We start from the raw sequence: 21,059 nt of genomic DNA on the forward strand, positions 1-21,059 counted from the left end.
TCCTTCTTTTTTAATGACCGAGTAATATTACATTGTGTAAATGTACCACATATTTTTTTATCCACTCATCTACTGATGGACATTTGGGCTATTTCCAAGTCTTGGTTATTGTAAATAGCACTTAATGAATATAGGGGTGCAAATGTTCTTTAAAATCAGTGTTTCAGGTTTCATTGTATATATTCCAAGAAGTGGAATCGCTGGGTCATAAAGCAGTACCATTTTTAATGTTTTGAGGTAACTCCATACTGCTTTCCACAGCGGTTTCACCAATCTGCATTCCCACCAATAGTGCACAAGGGTTCCTTTTTCTACACATCAACGTCAACTCTTCTTGTTTGATCATTTATTGATGATAGCCATTTTGACAGGTATAAGGAGATACCACACTGTAGTTTTAATTTGCATCTCTCTGATGATTAGTGACTTGGAGTACCTTTACATATGTCTATTGGCCATCTGTATGTCCTCCTTGAGCAGTATCTACTCAGGTCCTTTGCCCATTTTTTGAACTCTCTATCTGATAAATTTCTTCTCTCCACTTCATTTAGCTCTACTGGGGCTTGTTTTTTTTTTGTCTCCCTATTTTGGCTGCCTGTTTGGGTTTGTGTCTATGTATTAGGTAAATCTGCTATTACCCCCAGTCTCTAAGGCAGGACAATGTCAGACACTGTTTGTGATTGACCCTGAGTACTGTTTGGAGCTATTAGCAATCCACAGCTGTGGCTTCCTTTGCTGGTACTGGGTGCCTTTGGAAAGGACCAAGATGTGCACCAAAGTCTGCTTTTTCTAGCCTAGGTCCAGAAGGAGATTAGGCAAAGACTCAAAGCCTCCAGAGATCAGCCTCTGCCTACAGTCTGATTGTTATTCTGTCTTAATTATCCTCAGGCTATAGACCACAGAAAGGTGTAAACTCCACAGGGTAGGGCAAGAGGTTTTCCAACAGGGTGGGGCAATTGCTCCCCCCAGGCAAAAGCTGCCTGGCTAATAAAGGTCTGCCAAAGAAAGATGTCCTCTGCAGTATGAGGGAATTACTCAGCACAGGAAACCTGGGTGGCTGCCTTCTGAACTCTAACCCCGGAGCTCCCTACCCTGAAATCTCCTCATTCAGCTCTAGTCCAACCTGCCCTGCCTCTGCCAGAACCCAAGGTGAGCGGCTGCACACAAAATTTTGTGTGTTGGCCCTTTAAAAGGTGCCTGCATCTCTGGCAGTCTCTCACTGGCAGACAGCAACCCTGCTGCTTTCACCACCAGATATTATGTGGGCACCTTTCTCAGTTTTGGTGCTCTGGGCTGGGGAGCCCAGCTTGGGATTTAGACCCCAGAGTTCTCGGTGGGAACCCCCCACAGCTGAGATGTCCCTCTAGAACAGTGGTTCTCAACCTTCGTAATGCCGTGACCCTTTAATACAGTTCCTCATGTTGTGGTGACCCCCAATTTTATTGTTACAAATTGAACATAATTAAAGCGTAGTGATTAATCACAAAAACAATATGTAATTATATATGTGTTTTCCGATGGTCTTAGGTGACCCCTGTGAAAGGGTTGTTCGACCCCCAGAGGGGTCGTGACCCACAGGTTGAGAACCTCTGCTCTAGAACTTCAGGTGTTGTCTGTGGGAGTCTGGCCAGCCCTTTTGACCTCCGCCCCTCCTACCTGTCTCTATGTGGTCTCCACTTTCCATACTCAGTTATCAGAGTTCTCTCCAACTCATCTTCATTTGATTATTCAGGATGGTTTTTCTGTATCTTAGTTGTAATTACAGTTTGGTCCTGGGAGAGTGTCAGCTTTCACTTACTCCACTTCCATTTTGGGAAAACCTTTGCCCATTTTTAATTGAATTGTTTGTGGGGTTTTTTGGTGTTGAGTTTTATAAGTACTTTGAAACTTTGGATATTAACCCCTTATCAGCTGTATTATTGGCAAATATGTTTTCTCATATAGTGGGTTGTCTTTTCATTTCGTTGATGTTTCCTTTGCTGTGCCAAAACTTTTTAGTTCGATGTAGTCCCATTTGTTTATATTTTCTTTTGTTTCCCTTGCCTGAGGTAATATATCAGGAAAAATATTGATGCAAAAAATGTTTGAGATTATACTGCCTATAATTTCTTCTAGTATTTTTATGGTTTTGAGTCTAATATTTAAGTCTTTAATCCATTTTGAGTTTATTCTTGTGTATAGTGTAAGAAGGTGGTCTAGTTTCTTTCTTTCTTTCTTTTTTTTGCATGTATCTGCTCAATTTTCCCAATGCCATCTATTGAGTAGACTATCTTTAGCCCATTGTATGTTTTGCCTCCTTTGTCGAATATTAATTAACCATAGAGGAGAGGTTTATTTCTGGGCTTGTTATTTTGTTTCATTCATCTATATGTCTGTATTTATGCCAGTAGCATGCTGTTTTGATAACTATGGCCTTGTAGTATAGTATGATATCAGGTAGTGTGATTCCTCCCACTTTGTTCTTCTTTCTCAATATTGCTGTGGCTATTTGGGGTCTTTTGTGGTGCCATATAAATTTTTGGAACATTTGTTCTAATTCTGTGAAATACACCATTGATATCTTGACAGGAATTGCATTGAATCTAAAGATGGCTTTGGGTAGTGTGGACATTTTAATGATGTCAATTCTTTCTATCCATGAACATGGTACATACTTCCACTTATTTGTAACTTCTTCAGTTCCTTCCCTCCCTTCCTTCCTCCCTTCCTTCCTCCCTTCCTTCCTTCCTTCCTTCCTTCCTTCCTTCCTTCCTTCCTTCCTTCCTTTCTTCCTTTCTTCCTTTTTCTGTTTTGGCATTTATTATGTAGTAGCTCAGACACTGCCAGCACTCCATCTTCTGCCATCTGTCCTTGGTGGGTCTGGGTTCAGTTTCTTTCTTAAGTGTCTTACATTTTTATGAGTACAGGTCTTTTATAACTTTGGCTAAATTTATTGCCAGGTCTTTATTTTTTGATGCAATTTTAAATGCTATTGTTTTCTTAGATTCACTTTCTGATAGCTCATTATCTATATATATAAAAGGCTAATATGCAAAGTGTCCCCTCGGGAGTTCAACCAGGAGACCGGGAGTTTGATCGCTCGCTATGATGTGCGCTGATCACCAGGGGCAGTGCGGAATGAAGGAAGGCCCTGGCCGGTAGCTGGAAGACCCCTATCAGCCCTGATCACCAGCTAGGCTAGGGGCCCTACTTGCATGAATTTTGTGCACCAGGCCTCTAGCTGGTATATAAAAATGCAACTTATTTCTGAATATTTATTTTGTATCCTGCTACATTACTGAATTCATTTGTCAGTTCTAGAAGATTTCTGGTGGAATCTTTAGGGTGCTCTGTATATAGTATCATGTCATCTGCAAATAATGACAGTTTTTCTTCTTTTTTTCTAATTTGGATGCCTTTTATTTCTTCTTATCTGATTGCTATGGCTAGGACTTCCAGTAATAGGTTTTATAAGAATGGTAAAAGTGGACATCCTGTCTTATTCCCAATCTTAAGGGAAACACCTGTAGTGTTTTCCCATTGAGTATGACAATGGCTGTGTGTTTGTGATATTTGGCATTTATTACATTGAGATATGTTCCCTCTGTTTCCATTTTTTTGAGAGTTTTTATTATAAATTGGTGCTGGGTTTTATCAAAGACTTTTCTGCATTCATTGATATGATCATGTGGTTTTTATCCTTCATTTTGTTTATGTGTTATATCACATTTCATTTGCTGATATTGTATCAACTTTGCATCCCTGGAATAAATCCCACTTGACGATGGAATCTGATCTTTTGATTGTATTGCTGGATATAGTTTTTTGTTGAGCATTTTAGCATTTATGTTCATTAGGGGTATTGGCCTATAATTTTATTTCTTTTTAATATCTTTATCTGGTTTTGGAGTAGGATAATGCTGGCCTCATAATATAGCATGGGAGTCTTCCCTCCTCTTGAATTTTTTAGAATAGTGTAAGAAGAATAAGTATTAGTTCTTTGAATGTTTGGTAAAATTCACTTGTGAATTTATCTGGTCCAGGTCTTTTGTTTGTTGGGGGTTTTTTGGTTATTGCTTCAATTTCACTAGTTGTAATATTTCTGTCCAGATTCTTTGATTCTTTCTGAATCAGTTATGGATGATTGTATATTTCTAAGAATTTATCTATTTTGTCCAGATTGTCCAGTTTGTTGGCACATAGTTATTCATAATATATTCTTACAATCCTTTGTATCTCTGTGGCATCAATTGTTACTTCTCTTTCATTTCTGATTTTATTTATTTGGGTCCTTTTCTTTTTTCTTGATGAGTCTGAATAAAGGTTTGTCGATCTTGTTCATCTTTTCAAAGAACCAGCTCTTTATTTCAATGATCTTTTGTATTGCTTTTTTTTTTACTGCATATCATTTATTTGCTCTGATCTTTATTATTTTCTTCTTCCTACTCTCTTTGAGCTTTGTTGTTCTTTTTCAAGTTCTTTCAAGTGTAAAGTTAGATTATTTATTTGAGATTTTTCTTGTTTCTTGGGCTAGGCCTGTAATGCTATGAATTTCCCTCATAGGACTGCTTTTACTTTGTCCCATAGGTTTTGAGTTGTTCTGTTTTCATTTTAATTTGTTTCAAGGTATCTTTTGATTTATTTCTTGATCTCCTTTTATCCCATTTATTGTTTAGTAACATGTTATACAGCCTTTATATTTGTGTGTTTTTTCAGTTTTTTTCTTGTGATTGATTTATAGTTTCATACCATTAAGGTCAGAGAAGATGCTTGATATGATTTTAATCTTCTTAAATTTATTGAGACTTGTTTTGTGTCCTAACATTTGGTCTATCCTAGAAAATGTTGCATGTGCACTTGAAAAAAATGTATATTCTATTGCTTTAGAGTGAAATGCTCTGAAGCTATCAATTAAATACACCTGATCTAGTGTGTCATTTATGTCTTTGATTTTCTGTCTTGAAGATCTATCCATTTCTGTCAATAGGGTGTTAAAGTCCCCTACTATGACTGTATTACTGTCAATCTCTCCCTTTATGTTTATCAACATTTACTTTACATTTTTAGGTGCTTGTGTGTTTGGTGCATATGTGTTTACAAGGTTATATCCTCTTGTTGGATTGCTTCCTTCCTCAACATGTAGTATCTTTTTTGTCTCTTACTATAGTCTTTGTTTTAAAGTCTAGTTTGTCAAATGTAAGTATTGCTACCCTAGCTTTTTTTCCTTTCCATTTGCATAAAGTATATTTTTCCATCTCTTTACTTTCAGTCTCTGTGTATCTGTAATTCTTAAATGGGTCTCTTGTAGACAGCATATATATGGGTCTTGTTTTCTTATCCATTCAGCAACCGTATGTCTTTTGGTTGGAGCATGTAAGTCATTTACATTAAAGTAATTATTGATAGGTACGTAATTATTGCCATTTTATTCTTTTAACTATGTTCCTCTCTTCCTCCACTTCCTCCTCCCCTCCTACTTCTTTTCTTATTTTCTTTTATAAGGCCCTTTAACGTTTCTTATAGTGCTGGTTTTGTGGTATCAAACTTCTTTAACTTTTTCTTGTCTGGGAAGCTCTTTATTTTTCATTCAACTTCAAATTATAGCCTTACTGGGTAAAATAGTCTTGGTTGTATGTCCTTGCTTTTTATCACTTTGAATATTTCACATCAATCCCCTTTTGCCTGAAATACTTCCGTTGAGAAATCAGCTGACAGTCTTATGGGAGCTTCCTTATAGCTAACTCTTTCTCTTGTTGAATTTAAGATTCTCTTTTTGTCCTTGTACTTTGCCATTTTACTATGATGTGTCTTGGTGTGGGCCACTTTGGGTTCATTTTATTTGGCACTGTCTGAGCTTCCTGGTCTTTTTCCTTCACCCGGTTGGGCAATTTTTGGTCATTATTTATTCAAATATGTTCTCAATCCCTTGCTCTCTCTCTTCTCTTCCTGGTACCCCTGTGATGCAGGTGTTACACTCCATGTTGTCCAAAAGTCCCTTAAACTATCTTCATTTTTAAAATTCTTTTTCTTTTTTCTGTTCTTATTGGTTGTTTTTTCTTTTGTTTTTCAAATCATTGATTCTATCCTCTGAATTGTCCAGCCTACTGTTTATTTATTCTAATGCATTCTCCATTTCAGATATTGTAGTCTTTATTTCTGACTGGTTCTTTTTTATGATTTCTACATCCTTTTTCATGTCGTTATAGTTCTCACTAAGTACATTGTCGTTTTTACTAAGTTCCTTGAGCATCCTTATAACCATTTTTCTGAAATCTTCATTTGATAAGTTGCTTGTCTCCATTTCATTTATCTATTTTTCTAGAGATGTCTTCTGTTCTTTCATTTGGGGTATGTTTCTTCCTCTCCACATTTTGCTGCTTCTTTGTTTTTGTTTCTATGTACTAGGTTGATCTGCTGTGACTTCTAGTTTTGGTAAGTTGGTCTTATGTAATAGGTGTCCTGTGGGGTCCAGTGATGCAGTCTCTTCGATCACTTGATATGGTGCTCCAGGAATGTCCAGTTTGTGTTGCCCCTCCTGTTGTAATTGAAAACTTGATTGCTATTGGTCTGTTTGTGCATGGGATCATCCTTCAGCCTGACTGACTGTGAGGATCAACCCCAACCACAGCATGCAAGCTGCTGTGCAGGTACTCACCAACTGACACAGAATTCACCTCAGCAGGATTAGGTGCCTACCAAGATTTTCCTCTGGGTATGCTGCTTGTGAAACTTACTGGATCCTGTTCTCATGCTGTCTGTAGCTGGGCACTGGATGTGTTGTTTCTGGGCTTCTAGGAGTGACTCTGGTGCAGGCCCATGGCAGACACTGTCTGTGACTGGCCCTGGATAATCTGTTTGGAGCTACAAAGTGATGTACAGTTTGTGGCTGTCTGTACTTATCCGGGGTGTGCATGGGCAGGACCAAACTGCACACCAGGGCTGGTTATTACCACCACCAGGTCCAGGGGCAAATCATCAAAAGTCCCAAAGCACCTTGAGATACTTAGCCTATATCCATCTCCCGGCTCCTATTATGCTCAGTCACTGAAATAGCCTCTGGAGGTATTTGATTTTCCTGAGGTAAACTCTAAGTGAGTCACCACATAGGGGTGTGACAGTGTTTACCAGATTGATGCAGGTTCAAATATGGTGCCAGTGCTGGTTCTGTGGCCACTCAGCAAAAGTCCTTAGGTATACTAAGTTTAGCTGCCACCTGCTGGGTGCTCAGACACCTTTATGGTGGGGCATGGTCTCAGTGAATCATGAGGGTGAGGCCAGCAAAATTAATCAGGCCCAAAGGACCATGATTTGTCTATGTGAAGGGAGGGCTATACTTCAGTTGGGCATGCAAGGGGAAAATGCCCCATGTCCTAGAGCCACACAACTCAGTCTGTTTCATATTCTGCCGGGAGGAGCCTGAGCTCAGTAGTATGGGACCACTGGGACTTGGGAGGGCAGATCCAAACAGTCTCCTGTTGGGGGTGGTGCCAGGGAGCCTGTACGAGGGGGATGGGCACTTCTTCCCCTTCCCAGCAAGAGCATCTGAGATAGACATGCACCAAAGAATCCAGCTCTGAATAGCCCTCTGATCCCCCTTGTGATGTAGCCACACAACTCAGCACCCATCTGTCTGTTTCTCAGACAAATCCTTCCTGGGAGACATGCTCTGAACATTCCAGCTCTGGCACTCTGATCCCTCTATGGTGGTAGGGCAGTCCAAATAATTCAACAAGTGTGGGGGGGTGGCACCACCTGTGCTTAGAGGTGGGGAAGAAATGTCCACTTCCCAAACTACACAGTTCAATCACTGTCTGAGTCTCTACCAAGAGCTTCCCCGGAAAAGAGTGCGCTGAAGCTCCTGGCTGGGTGCAGCCAGCTGACCCCTGTATAGGACCTGAACTCAGCAAGGTGGTATCTCCAGTAGTTGAAAGACTAGGTGGTGCTATAACAATAGGAGTGCTTGAACCTGGGAAGGGGGCATGTGGGTCTCTAGCAGACTCCCTTCTCTCATCTTTGTTGCTCTGGGCTGAGAATCCCAGTATTGCATTGAGACCCCACGCTGCTGGGGAGAGGGAGTTTTACAACTGAGATATCCCTCCAGCTTCCCAGATCTTTCTGCGTCTTGACCCTTATCAGGTTCTATGGTGTCTTCTGTAAATTCTTGGTTATAATATTTCAGTTCAGCTAGCTTTCAGTTGGTTATTCAGGTTGATTGCTGTATAATTTAGCTGTAAATCTGGTTTGGCACTGGGAGCAGGTGAGTTTAGCTTCCACCTACTCTGCAGCCATCTTGGAATCCATACATACATTTTTTTTTGTTCAAAAAAGGAACTGTTTTAAATAGTTAAGGTATGAAATTGAGAAGCCGATGAATATAAGTTCAGTTATATTTTATATTTCTTTTTTTTCCTGACTCTTACTGGTTGTATGACCTTGGGCAAGTTTCTTAATCTTTCTATGTGTCATCTTTCTCATTTACAAAATGGAAAAAAATTAGATAATGTATGTGAATTATGTATGTATTTATGTATGTAAAGTATGTATGTATATAAGGTATGTATGTAAAATACTAAATAAATGTTAGCAGTTGTGTTGTTGTTGGTTATTAAGTTATTCATTCAGTAATTATTGATTTAGCATGTGTTCAACACTCTGTTAGGGACCATGGAAGATATGAGGTACAAAATATGAACCCTGCTCTTGAGTTGCTTAGAATTAGTTGAAGAGATAAAGCTAGCATAACATTATACAACTAGATAATAATACAATTAAATGTAAATGTTAGAAAAGATCAAATAAAGTACAGTTCTTAGGGGAAGGTTTTAACTCAGCTCCAATGTGCTAATCTTATTGATTAGCATAAGAAAATCTTTCAAACTGCTCTTACCAAGCCTTCAGAGGTCTAGTTTTGATGACACCTGCCAGATGGAAGTTGATGCAGTGGGGGGGAAATCCTGTATTTACTTCTCAAAATTAAGACAGGATGGGGGGGGGTGTTTGAGAAGTGAATATATGTGAATAAATATGATACAACCCTTAATTGGTTCCTGATGATTAACATTTAAATGGTTTCCATTGGCAAAGCACAGATATGAGATTTTTCACTTAATGAATCAAGTCTTACAAGTCATTTAATTTTACCTTGTTAAGCCAGAAATCAAACACTGCATAATGATTGCAAACTTATTTTGATGTATATTGATGTACTTTTTTTCTTTTGCAGGGTCGCTATGGCAACTGCATCTTCTCAAGTTTTGATTCCCGACATCAATTTTAATGATGCCTTTGAAAACTTTGCTTTAGATTTTTCCAGAGAAAAGAAATTGCTAGAGGGGCTAGATTATTTAACAGGTGTGAAAATACTGTGCTTCCTTTCTCATATTTTTTTCTTTTGGTGTGCTTATACTTTAAAATAATCTGGAAAGGACAATATGTATAATGTAAATGCTTTTATAACCTATGAAATGATACATGTGTCTTTTTAAATAGAACACATTTTTGTTAATATAACAGAAAAGAAAGATGATTTGTCAAATATTTCTGGGGCAGACTAGGTATAACATCCATATTTAAAGGTAAAAAAGAAATAGTTGCTAAAGGAGTTCTCCTTATGAACCTATCAGTAATATATTGTTACTTGTTATGGGGGTAGGACTCAGGTGGAAATTATGGAATATTAGAGAATGTCCCACATGGGTACAGATACTACTCAAATCGTTTTAAGGAAACTTAAGAATTGGCAGATTAGGAAGAAAAATGTAAGAAATATCTGGCTTGCAGAGAATTTTAGAAAATGAGGGAATGCAACCAACCTTTAAAAAATGCTGGCTATATTCAGGGTTATTTGAATGATCATTTCCTGAGAAAAATACACACACATAATAACTTTGAGTTATTTTTGTTAATATATTAAAATAGCTGTCATTTATTGAACATCTACTTTATGCCAGACACTGTATATTAATTTTATGTCATGAATCCTTGCAACAAATCTATGATTTAATTATCATCCTTATTTTACAGGTAAGGGAACACATATTATTTTGCATTTTGGTATACTGCCAAACATATATAGTAAAACTTATTTTGAAATAAAACGTAATAGGTTGAAGGTCATGTAATAAGAAAATGGTGTGACCACTTTGGTCTAATATTTACCTGTGTTTGCAGACAGTGTAGACAATTGGTCATTCATCTCAATAACTTAGGCTTATATCTTTGCCTAATAAGTCTTTATCATTGAAGCAAAAGTGAGTTGGGGGAGCTTGAGGTCTCTACCCTTTGCTTTAGGTTCTATGGTATGTGAAGTATAAAGCTTCTCATTAAAATCTCACAAGATGTTGGGTTGAGCAGCAAAAGTAATGATTGTAAAATTCCAGAACAGAAAATGTGATTTCCTTACCTTCTTTTCCACCTTTTCCTACAGCCCCAAACCCACCATCTATCCGAGAGGAACTCTGTACTGCCTCCCATGATACCATTACAGTCCACTGGATCTCGGATGATGAGTTCAGCATCAGCTCCTATGAGCTTCAGTACACCATATTCACTGGCCAGGCTAACTTCATCAGTAAGTCATGGTGTAGTTGGGGCCTGTGGCCAGAGATAAGGAAATGTAAGGAAGCAGTAAGCTGCTCAAGATTGGCCGGGGCGCCACGAGGCAAGTGTTTGTAAGACATGTTAGGTTGTTTAGAACAGTGTTTTGTAGACAGTATAAGCTCCCCCAGCTTTGCATTGCAACGGGCCCATCAGCAAGTAGTGTATTTCCTTGCTGGGCAGTCACTGGGGCCACTCCCATTTGTTTATGTAATCTTTAGCTTTTCCTCAGTTAATCCATGTCACTCCACTCTCTCAAGTTAGAATAGAGCTCATATATTGTTCCTGGGTAGCTAAGCCACCATCATTGCTGATTCTATGTGTGTGAACATCTCTCCCCTTGACTTTTCTTCCACTTCATTACCATGGTAAAATACATTATGTTCAAAGACTACTACTTCCTTTACCATACGCATTTGTATTAGTAAATATAGTGACAAGCTTCCTGCCTCTGTCACTCTTTCCTTTACCCCTTCTCCCTTTCCTCAAAGAATTACACCAAATATAAAAACTTGTCAGTGGGCCACAAAATGAAAGATGTTAAAAAAGCAGTCATTTAGCTCTTACAGTTTCACCTTCTGATGAATTGGATCAAGACAGGGCAGAGTAAGAACTTAACTCATCGATTGCCAGATAAGAGGGTTCAAGGTGCAAATTCCCCTCAGTGCACTGGGGAAAAATGGAAATGAAAGAAGAATTAAAGCTAGATTCAACACTGGAACTGATTTCCATCCTAAGGTTGCATCTGCATAGCTGCTAATTAGTATTTTCTTTTACCTGTGTGTTTGTGCTTCTGTTTCTGACTTCACAGGCTTGCATGAGAGGAGTTTTTCCAGTGAAACCCTCCTGATAGGCTTCCTTTTGCTGAATTGTGACAATTCTGGGCCACGTAGTGGGGTGGAGAGGTGAGAGGACATTTGGGGTCAAACTCTCGAAAACACTTGCCTCGTGCAGTTCCAACCTAAGCCACTTCGCCAAGATAGCTGTGATCTTGGGTGTTCCTGGGTATTTCTTCGTTTTGTGAAGTCACAAACTCTAAGGCCTTCCCAACATGCTTTTCTGCACTTGTCTCTCTTGCTCTGGAAAGTCTTAGAGCCAGCAACTGTGCTTCTTCTTCCTGATATGGGGAGAACAGTAGACTCCTGGAGTTGAGAATAAGTCCAAATATTGGCAAAGATCTAAAGGCTGCCACCTTTATTTTAAAGGTTATATAGTCTTTTGTAAAAAAAAAAAAAAAAAAGCTTAAAGGTTAATTGTTAATAGCAAAGCGATTATAGCATCTTAGAATTCGAAGGGATGACATTAGAAGTCATCTGTTCTAATCTTCTTTTGTTCTACCAGATTCCCAGTAGATGATTATCCTGTCTCTGATTGAACATTTTCAGTGATGGATATTTCACTTCTAAAAAAACAGCTCATTGAATTAAACAGCTGTAAATAATTGTCAGTGCTTCTTTATAAAAGTTCTAACTTTTTCCCTAGTAAATAATAATGACAATAATAATTTACACCTGTATTATGTTTTGCCATTTGCAATTGCTCCCACATACGTTATCTTATTTAGTCTTCATGAGTTCTTACTTAGCCTAATGAAATAGATGATATTAATTCTATTTTATAGATGAAGAAACTGAGGGTCAAAATGAGTTGCCCAAGGTCACAAAGCTACAAACTGATGGAGTCAAGATTTAAACTCAAGCCTGTCAGACTTCAAGCTAATGCTTCTTGTATTAAACCACAGCTACCAATTAGTCCTAGGCCTGCCATTTTATGCCTCACTAACAAACTTAATCAATCTTTCACATGACAGTTCTTCAGATTATTTTAGGTAGTTCTTGTGTCTCTTCTAAATTTTCTCCTTTCCAGGCTAAACATCCTCAGTTATTTGAATTGCTTCTCATGTTCCATACCTTTTACCATCCTAGTAGTCTTTGTATGGACACACTGCTACTTGTCAAAATGCTTCATAATATAGCCCTGGCCGATGTTGCTTAGTGGTTAGAATGCCAGCCCGTGAACCGAAGGATCACGAGTTCAATTCCCACTCAAGGGCACATACCTGGGTTGCAGGTTTGATCCTGTCCCCCAGTTAGGGCACATGTAGGAGGCAACCAATCAATGTGTCTCCCTCACATCAATGTTTTTCTCTCTGTGTACCTCTCTCCCTTCTCCCTCCTTTCCACTCTCTCTAAAGAGCAATGGAAAAAATATCCTTGGGTGAGAATTTAAAAAAAGTGAACACACTCCAAAAGTAGTCTGACCATTGCAGGGGACAGCTGGATTATTTCTCTGTATATTAGCTGTTACCCTTCTCCTTGGAACCTTTTTATTTATTTATTTATTTATTTATTTATTTATTTATTTATTTAATGAATAGCTGTATTGATTAGTCAGTGTTGGCTGAGCATATAGTCAGCTGACATCCCTAGGAATTTTAAATCCTATTCCTGTTAAATTAATTTATTGTCTACATGGAAATACAACACCTTTGATTCCTCATTCTAGCCTGCTAATATCCCTTTGACCAGTTTCTGCCTTCCAATACATTTACTTCCCCTTCTACGCTGCCTTCCATGTCTTCCTCTGATCATTGATAGAAAAGTAGAACAGGACTGGGACAAGGGCAGACCCTGAAGCAAAATTTTTTATGGCAGTGGGCAGATAAACTAAAACTATTTTACTAAGAATAAGTATTCATGAAAATTCATGGTTCCAGTCCTACCTGTTGACTGAACCTCGCTTCTGAGAGACACTTCCCTTAAGGTTTTTCCACATTTTCTCTCTTTTTAAACCACTTTATTTAGGGGGAGAATGGTATTGGAGACCAAGACATGGAGATTAGAAATACACACATCCACCCATGTATGTATATATATGAACACACAAAGAGTATATATACATATACTTTACATATGTGCACATATGTATACACATACATATATATATTTAGATATCATGAGTTTCCATCAATACCTCCAATTTCAGTTCATCCCGCAGGTTCTTTCTTGCCTTCCCCCATTACATATTTGTATGTTCCTACTTTCACAGTGAGAACCCTGGCTCCTAACAACATTAATACATGTACTCATTTGCTCACTTCCATAATATATTTACAATAGGTTCAGAATTTGCTTTGCCCAAACCACTATAAAACAAACAATAGTTCAGGACTTGTTTGCAATTCTCCTCCTACCCCCATCCCTTTGGTGTGGTTATTTTTCATTTGAAACGCAGTTGGGCTCATTTGTTTCAGTTTGTCTTTAGTTTTAGTATTCACTCTTCCCAATCATGTTAATTTTATTTTAACTTTTGAATTTATAAAACAGCAGCATGATTCCAAAAAGGAAAACTGTACAAAAAAGGTATATTCATATAAGTGTCATTCTCTCCCATATACTTTTTTGTTTAGATAATACTTTATTAGTTTCTGTAATCAAACCCATGTAGATTAAGACCTTACATATTTAATACAGTGCGTTACCCCTGTAGAAATAGAAAAAAAATGTGTTGAACGTTTCTAGACCAATATGGCTGTTAACTTCTCTACAATGCCAACCCAACACAGTACAACTGGGATAGTTTTTCCAAAGTTGACAGCACAACTAAAGTTTTCAAAAATTCAAACTATATATATATATATATATATATATATATATATATATATATATATAATTTATAAATTATATATATATATATATACTTTATTTATTTAAAAAGATCAATAGCAGTATTTTATGCATCAATAGCAGCAACAGATTTTCCAGGTTCTCCAGTCATCTGAACAAAATTTTAGAGACATCCAGCACACTCCAATAAAAAAAAGGTAAAAAACAAATCTCCATAAAACAGCAAAGTTCTGTTACTGTTGTGGTACCTGGCACCATTTTTTTAAGTTTCTCCATCATCATCTGGAAAGAACACATTCTAGAATAACATCATTAAAAACAGCTCTGATAAAGCACAGTCACTACCATATACTTTTAATCCTGTTCACCCATCCCCATCCCTTGTAAATAACCAACTTCATTATTTTCTGGGTTTTTTTTCCTTCCTGTTGTTATTGTTGTTTTATAACTCCACACAAATGTATGTATGGTTTTTTTTGTTTTGTTTTGTTGTGGGGTTTTTTTGCTTTTTATTTTTTTTTATTTATTTTATTGCTTAAATTATTACAAAGGGTATTACATATGTGTCCTTCCCGCCCCCCCCCCCGGTGTATGTATGTTTTCTTATTTGCCTTTCTTTCTTGCAAAAAGGTAGCATACTAATATTATGCATGCTTTTACACAACTTGCTTAATTCAATTAACAATATACCTTGGAAATCACTCAATATCAGTTCATTTTTACTATTGCATAATACTTCATTATGAAACCTGTTTTGTTTTCTATTTTGCATTGTTAGAAGTATGTCTGGAAGATCATATATTTCCCTCTTTGTATTAAAATTTCATGTGCAGTTTATGATTCATACTATGCATTGGTGTGTAGACAGCCAAACACTCAAGCATTGTCCCTGGCTCTTATCCCTTTATTATATTTCCCTAAGAATCACTGATCATTTCCACTAATTATTCTTCTTTCTATAGCATATCTTTTTGCCCTCCATTGTGCTTCTTTTTCTAGTTTTAATTTATACTTTTTCTATCCCCCCCAAATTAATTATAAAACCCTGCTGAAAAAATTGCTTTTTAAAAATTTATTGTTTTTTTTCTTTTCAATCTCACTTAAACCCTTTACTACAGCTGTATAGAAGTGACTAAATTCATCACTCATTTTCCTCACCATTTCCTTTCCACCCTTTGGTAGAATTGTGTTTAAAAAGCAGTAAACTGACTGAAAGAAGATAACAGAAGAGAGAAATATAGGTAATCCATAGACTAGAATGTTGATACCTCTTGTATTAATAGTTAGCCAAATACGTTTTTAGTTCTGTATGTTTCCCTCTGTTTAAGTCCATGTTTATGCTCTAAATAGTTTCAAAAGCAGAAACATAGATCTCTGAACCTTTTCCTGACTTGGGAGGAAAGAATGTTCAAGATAATAGTGTGTTTCTGAGTCACCCAACCCCAAAAGAATATTGGGATCAGAACCAGGAAGGGATAAAACTGTAGTGTCAAGTGAGGAGATAATATTTTGCTTTGGTTATCATGTCACCTCCTTGGCTTCCCTATCATACCTAGAGCCCAACTAGTCTTGGAAATAAGAGTGAGGATGGGATGGGAGAGTTGAGTCATAAGCCCTAAGAGAGTTGCTACCTTGCAATGACAACAAGACATAGTTGTTCACCCTGTGACTTGTGATGCAATGGAGAGAACACCGAACTAGTGTTAAGGAGACTAGGTTTCTTCTACTCTCAGCATCATCACCATCTATCTGTGGCCTTGGGCAAATCACTTTTCTTCTCTCCATCTGAGTGTCCCATTTGTGAAATGAGGGAAATATGGTGTCTAGGTGTCCTTTTGGTTTTTAGATTCAATGTTCCTGTACTCTGCACAGGACTGTTCCATCCATACAAGGCCAGACTCAGCTCTCAGAGGATTGGACCTTTGGGGTGAAGATCTAGAGACTCCATAAAAGAGATGATTCTGTGATTTTGTGGAATAGTTTTTCCTATATTATTTTGAAGAAAATTAAAGTAACCTCACTTTCCTTAGTGGTTACATTTAATTACCAGAAGCAAGGAACTATGCATGAGCCTAGCTCCATGGCAGGAAAAAAGCAGAGGAGGTTCATTTCACTATGTATTCCAGGACTCACACAAAAAAAATCAATTTTGGGGGCGCTTATGATGAATTTTCAGTGTGCTTTTTCATTCTATTTCTATTACCTACTGATTAATGTCCTTGTCTTTCCCCATGTTACAGGCCTGTATAATTCGGTGGATAGCTGGATGATTGTTCCCAACATTAAGCAGAACCATTACACAGTGCATGGACTCCAGAGTGGAACACGCTACATCTTCATTGTTAAAGCTATAAATCAAGCAGGCAGCCGTAACAGTGAACCTACCCGACTAAAAACAAACAGTATGTTATGGTGATTCTGAAAGGAGACATCAGTTTTCCCCTCTGTGCCAGGGAGTACACTTAGCCTGAGGAGACATCAGAGGCCCTGGGTAGAGGAGCTTTACTGTTATAGTTTGTGCTTTGATCGAGGGGTTTGTTCAAGGCTCTGGAAGATATGTGGATACAGATATACATAAACTAGCTGGTGGCTTTGGAGGATGTTAGTGAAGTGGTTTTCTCTGCACTCCATCCTCATGTTTGGGGGACAGTTGAGTAAAAAAAAAGACTATTACAGTCACCACTTAATAATAGAGAAATATTCTGAGAAATGAATCATTAGACAATTTTGTTGTTGTGCAAATGTCATTGAATGTATTTACACAAACCTAGGTGATATAGCCTACTCCACACCTAGGCTATATGGCATACCACTATCCTATATGTGGTCCGTCATTGAATGAAATATCATTTTGTGGAGCATGACTGTGTTTGTGATAATCTGCTAAAATCCTACTGCAGAGAAGCCATACCTGTTAGGAATGCTTTTGACTGCAAGTGACAGAAAATTCAATTAATTTAGCTTAACAAATAGTTACTTGTTAGTAGCTCAAACAAAGTATTGTTTTTCTTTCTCTAACATAGCAAGAGGTTTGGCCCGGCTGGAGTGGCTCAGTGGTTGAGCATTGATCTATGAACCAGGAAGTCACAGTTTGATTCCCAGTCAGGGCACATGCCTGGGTTGCAGGCTCATCCCCAGTAGGGGGCATGCAGGAGGCAGCCAACCAATGATTCTCATCATTGATGTTTCTGTCTCTCTCTCTCCTTCTCCCTCCCTCTCTGAAATCAATAAAAATATATTTTTAAAAATACCATAGCAAGAGGTTTGAAGGTATGCAGTTCAGGGTGTTGCATCAGTTCTGTGATGTCGTAAAAGACTCAGGCCCCTTCTCCTGTATTGGCTTTTTGCCACATGGTCACAACAGAGCTACTGCAACCAGTAGATGTCATATTTTCTTTCAAGAAAGGAAGAAAGATAAAGGGCTGGTATACATGATGGCTATTCCTTTTATCACAAAAACATGCACTTTCCCAGAAGGTTCTCACACCCTGTCTGACTTCGGCTTCCAACTATTTCCATCTTATTAGCTGCCCCTAGCAGCAAGGGAGACTTAGGTGCTGGAGTATTTAGCTTTTCTGGCCTCTATAGTGAAAGTGGGTAAGAAAGAAAAAGTAGGAAATAGGTGTTGTGTTCACCAACAGTGTCTGCCACAGACAAATTTTGTCTGATATGGCTCTTGCCATTCACAGCAATTGGTGGTGCTAGTACCTGGATTTGTCATATGAAGATAAGGAATTATCTGTTGTGAATGATCTTACACAACAAATATTTTATCTGACCATTGATGATGCAATAGTCACTCTAATGAAGTTACCTAATTACATTATTTATATCCCAGTTGGAAGAGGGCAAAAAAAAATTGTCCTGTTGCTGATTTATTTTCAGTTTTGATCTGCTAATAAGCAAAAATGATCTCATCAATTCCCTCACTTTGTCTCACCTCAAACACTAAAATCCAGTCAAATACCAAATCACCTACTGAAATAAAAGTAAAATAATAAACGTATTTGAGACCCTAAGAGTCCCCTTTTAATTTGGTAATATATGAAGGGGGCAGCATAGTATTGTTTTAAACCCTCACCCAAGGATATGTTTCTTTACTGATTTAGAGAGAGGAAGGGAGAGAGAGAGAGAGAGAGAGAGAGAGAGAGAGAGAGAGAGAGAGAAAACAAACATCTATCTATTGCCTCCTACACGCACCCTGACCAGGAATCAAACCCACAACTCGGGTGTATGCCCTGACCAGTAATCAAACCCGCTACCTTTCTGTGTATGGGATGACACTCCAACCAACTGAGCTACACCGGCCAGGGCAGCATATTCTTATTTTATTGAATATGGTGACTTTTGGCCTGTTTCCTTCATATAACAAAAAACAGCCAACTTGCACTGATCCAAGAATGACCATCATATCAAGGCTCCTCTGGTAGTGATGGTCCTGGAAGACAAAGAATTCTTAAATATTTCCTCATGCGTTTTCTTATTTCTACTTTTTTCAGGCCAACCCTTTAAACTGGATCCCAAAATGACTCACAAGAAGTTGAAGATCTCCAATGATGGACTGCAGATGGAGAAGGATGAAAGCTCTCTGAAGAAAAGCCATACTCCAGAGAGGTTTAGTGGCACAGGGTGCTATGGCGCAGCAGGAAATATATTCATTGACAGTGGCTGCCACTATTGGGAGGTAGTCATGGCTTCCTCAACATGGTGAGTGGATCTCACTATTCTTTTCTCTTCTCTCCCCTGTTGTTAGGTTCCTGAGATCCAGTTCTATAACATAGACATAATACCAGTAAGTCAAGGTTAAAAAACATGTGATGAAAACCACTCCTAGAAAAATGTGCCAGCTTTTAAAAATAAATCATGGAAAATATACTGAGCTAGGAGTTGGAAACTACTACAGCACTTTAATTGCTAACTTATTAAAGTTCTAGTGGTATCAACATTATGGATCTAAATATAAACTATTTAAGGAAGAGTCATGTATTCTATTTCTTATGTATTCTGTATGGTATCTAGCATAACACAGATCATTACTAAATATTTATTTCTCTCTCCTTTCCACTGTTTCACAGGTATGCAATTGGCATTGCCTACAAATCAGCTCCCAAGAATGAATGGATTGGCAAGAATGCCTCCTCATGGGTTTTCTCTCGATGCAATAGTAACTTCGTTGTGAGACATAACAACAAGGAAATGCTGGTGGATGTGCCCCCACAGTTGAAGCGCCTGGGTGTCCTTCTGGATTATGACAACAATATGCTGTCTTTCTATGATCCAGCTAACTCTCTGCATCTTCATACTTTTGATGTGACCTTTATTCTTCCAGTTTGTCCAACATTCACAATCTGGAACAAATCCCTAATGATCCTGTCTGGCTTGCCTGCCCCAGATTTTATTGATTACCCTGAGCGTCAGGAATGCAACTGCAGGCCTCAAGAATCCCCTTATGTTTCTGGGATGAAAGCTTGCCATTAAATTTCAAGAAAGCATATAATTCTCTGGCTCTCCACTTCAGCAGTTCTTCCCCTCCTAAACTTCAGTTAGTGTCCAATATACAAGATACCAAATAAAGTTCATTTGAAGCATCCAAAATAACTAGATATTATAGCTTTAATTTTTGTGCATTAAAGCTCATATTTGAAGTAATGTTTTGAGTTTCTTAGAACAAATTATCTGAGTAGTCTGGGTTCAAGCCATTGGAGAACAAATTTAGAAAATACCTCTCTTGTCATTAGAGAATTAAAACTTCCCAGTGATTTATAAGTACAAATGATATTGAAAGGAATTAGGGTAATTCTAGGTAAATAGTGTAGAATGATGCTCTGAACAAGGGACTAGCCAGCTGGAAATAGGGGTGTCAGCTTTTCTAGTGTTGGCCAACTTGGCCCAGTAGAATTTGAAAGTGTTAAATGGTTACATATTATATATAGCTTACAATAAAAATCTATAATCAAGGATTTATTATGAAGAAAACATATATGTATATATAATTATAAAATGAATAAATATGTATCATTTATTCATTTTCTAGATTTTATATACATAATCAACTTAATTTGTTCATTTGGGTCAAAAATATACTGGAAGGGGAAATAAATTATACAATTCATTTCTGTCCCCTATAGAGAACAACAAAATCAGTCAACATTAATCCCCTCCCTCCATTCATCCCTTTTTTCTTCCTTACTGTCACACACACATTCACATGCAATAATGACATAGATGGTAGGAAGAGCTCTAGGTTGGATTAGGAGACATTGAGGGACAATACTACATACGAGATACTATTGCTAGATAGAAAATTGATCCAGGTAGAAGTGTTACATGTAGCACAGTTTCATTGATGCTACCTAATAGAGGAGGTTTGTCTGAATTGTTAAAAATTCTATCACAGAAATAAGTTTTCTTTTATTCTCAAGTACATACAGTCACTAAAATTATGCAAAAAAAATAATGGAGGTTCTTTAAGAACCTGCTTTGTTTACTTAATCAGAATGGAGTGTTAGGGATACAACTATTTGCATATAAATGTACTTGAATTTTCTTAAGAATGCCTGAGGGGGATGTGAATGCTTGAGAACAGTTTGTTTTCTTAAACAGGCTAAATAATCATTCCTTTTTGCAATCTTGTTTACACTCTTTATCTACTTAGCTAACCCTTCATTGCAAATGCACTTATAAACTTCATCCCAGGCCTTATTACTATCATGGTCAATTTCACTGCTGGAATGGGGATGTCAGAACCAGAGCTGTCTCCTTTCCAGGAGCTGAGTCTGCTTCAAGGAGTCTACTTTTCGGGAGTTGTAAAAACATTACTGTTGTACCAAACTGTAGCTGTAACAAGCTCCCAAATTG

The 21,059-nt window shown here is 37.7% G+C and overlaps 1 protein-coding gene across 2 annotated transcripts in view; it reads left to right on the top strand.

Moving 5' to 3' along the window:
• MID2 (midline 2) overlaps positions 1-20,156 on the top strand; it is a 113,261-nt gene extending 93,105 nt beyond the window's left edge. Inside the window, exons 6-10 of one of the 2 annotated variants that reach the window (XM_081081273.1) lie at positions 9,203-9,330; positions 10,406-10,549; positions 16,442-16,603; positions 18,701-18,908; positions 19,277-20,156. In XM_081081273.1, coding sequence (XP_080937399.1) covers positions 9,203-9,330; positions 10,406-10,549; positions 16,442-16,603; positions 18,701-18,908; positions 19,277-19,679 — 1,045 coding nt within the window. In that variant the 3' untranslated portion in view covers positions 19,680-20,156. Of the gene's footprint in view, positions 1-9,202; positions 9,331-10,405; positions 10,640-16,441; positions 16,604-18,700; positions 18,909-19,276 lie in introns of both variants that reach the window. The other variant, XM_081081272.1, reaches the window with a different exon arrangement.
• Positions 20,157-21,059: the final 903 nt, after the last annotated feature.

Source organism: Myotis nattereri (assembly GCF_964212035.1).
Source record: "Myotis nattereri genome assembly, chromosome: X".
In the NCBI taxonomy this organism is placed as follows: domain Eukaryota; kingdom Metazoa; phylum Chordata; class Mammalia; order Chiroptera; family Vespertilionidae; genus Myotis; species Myotis nattereri.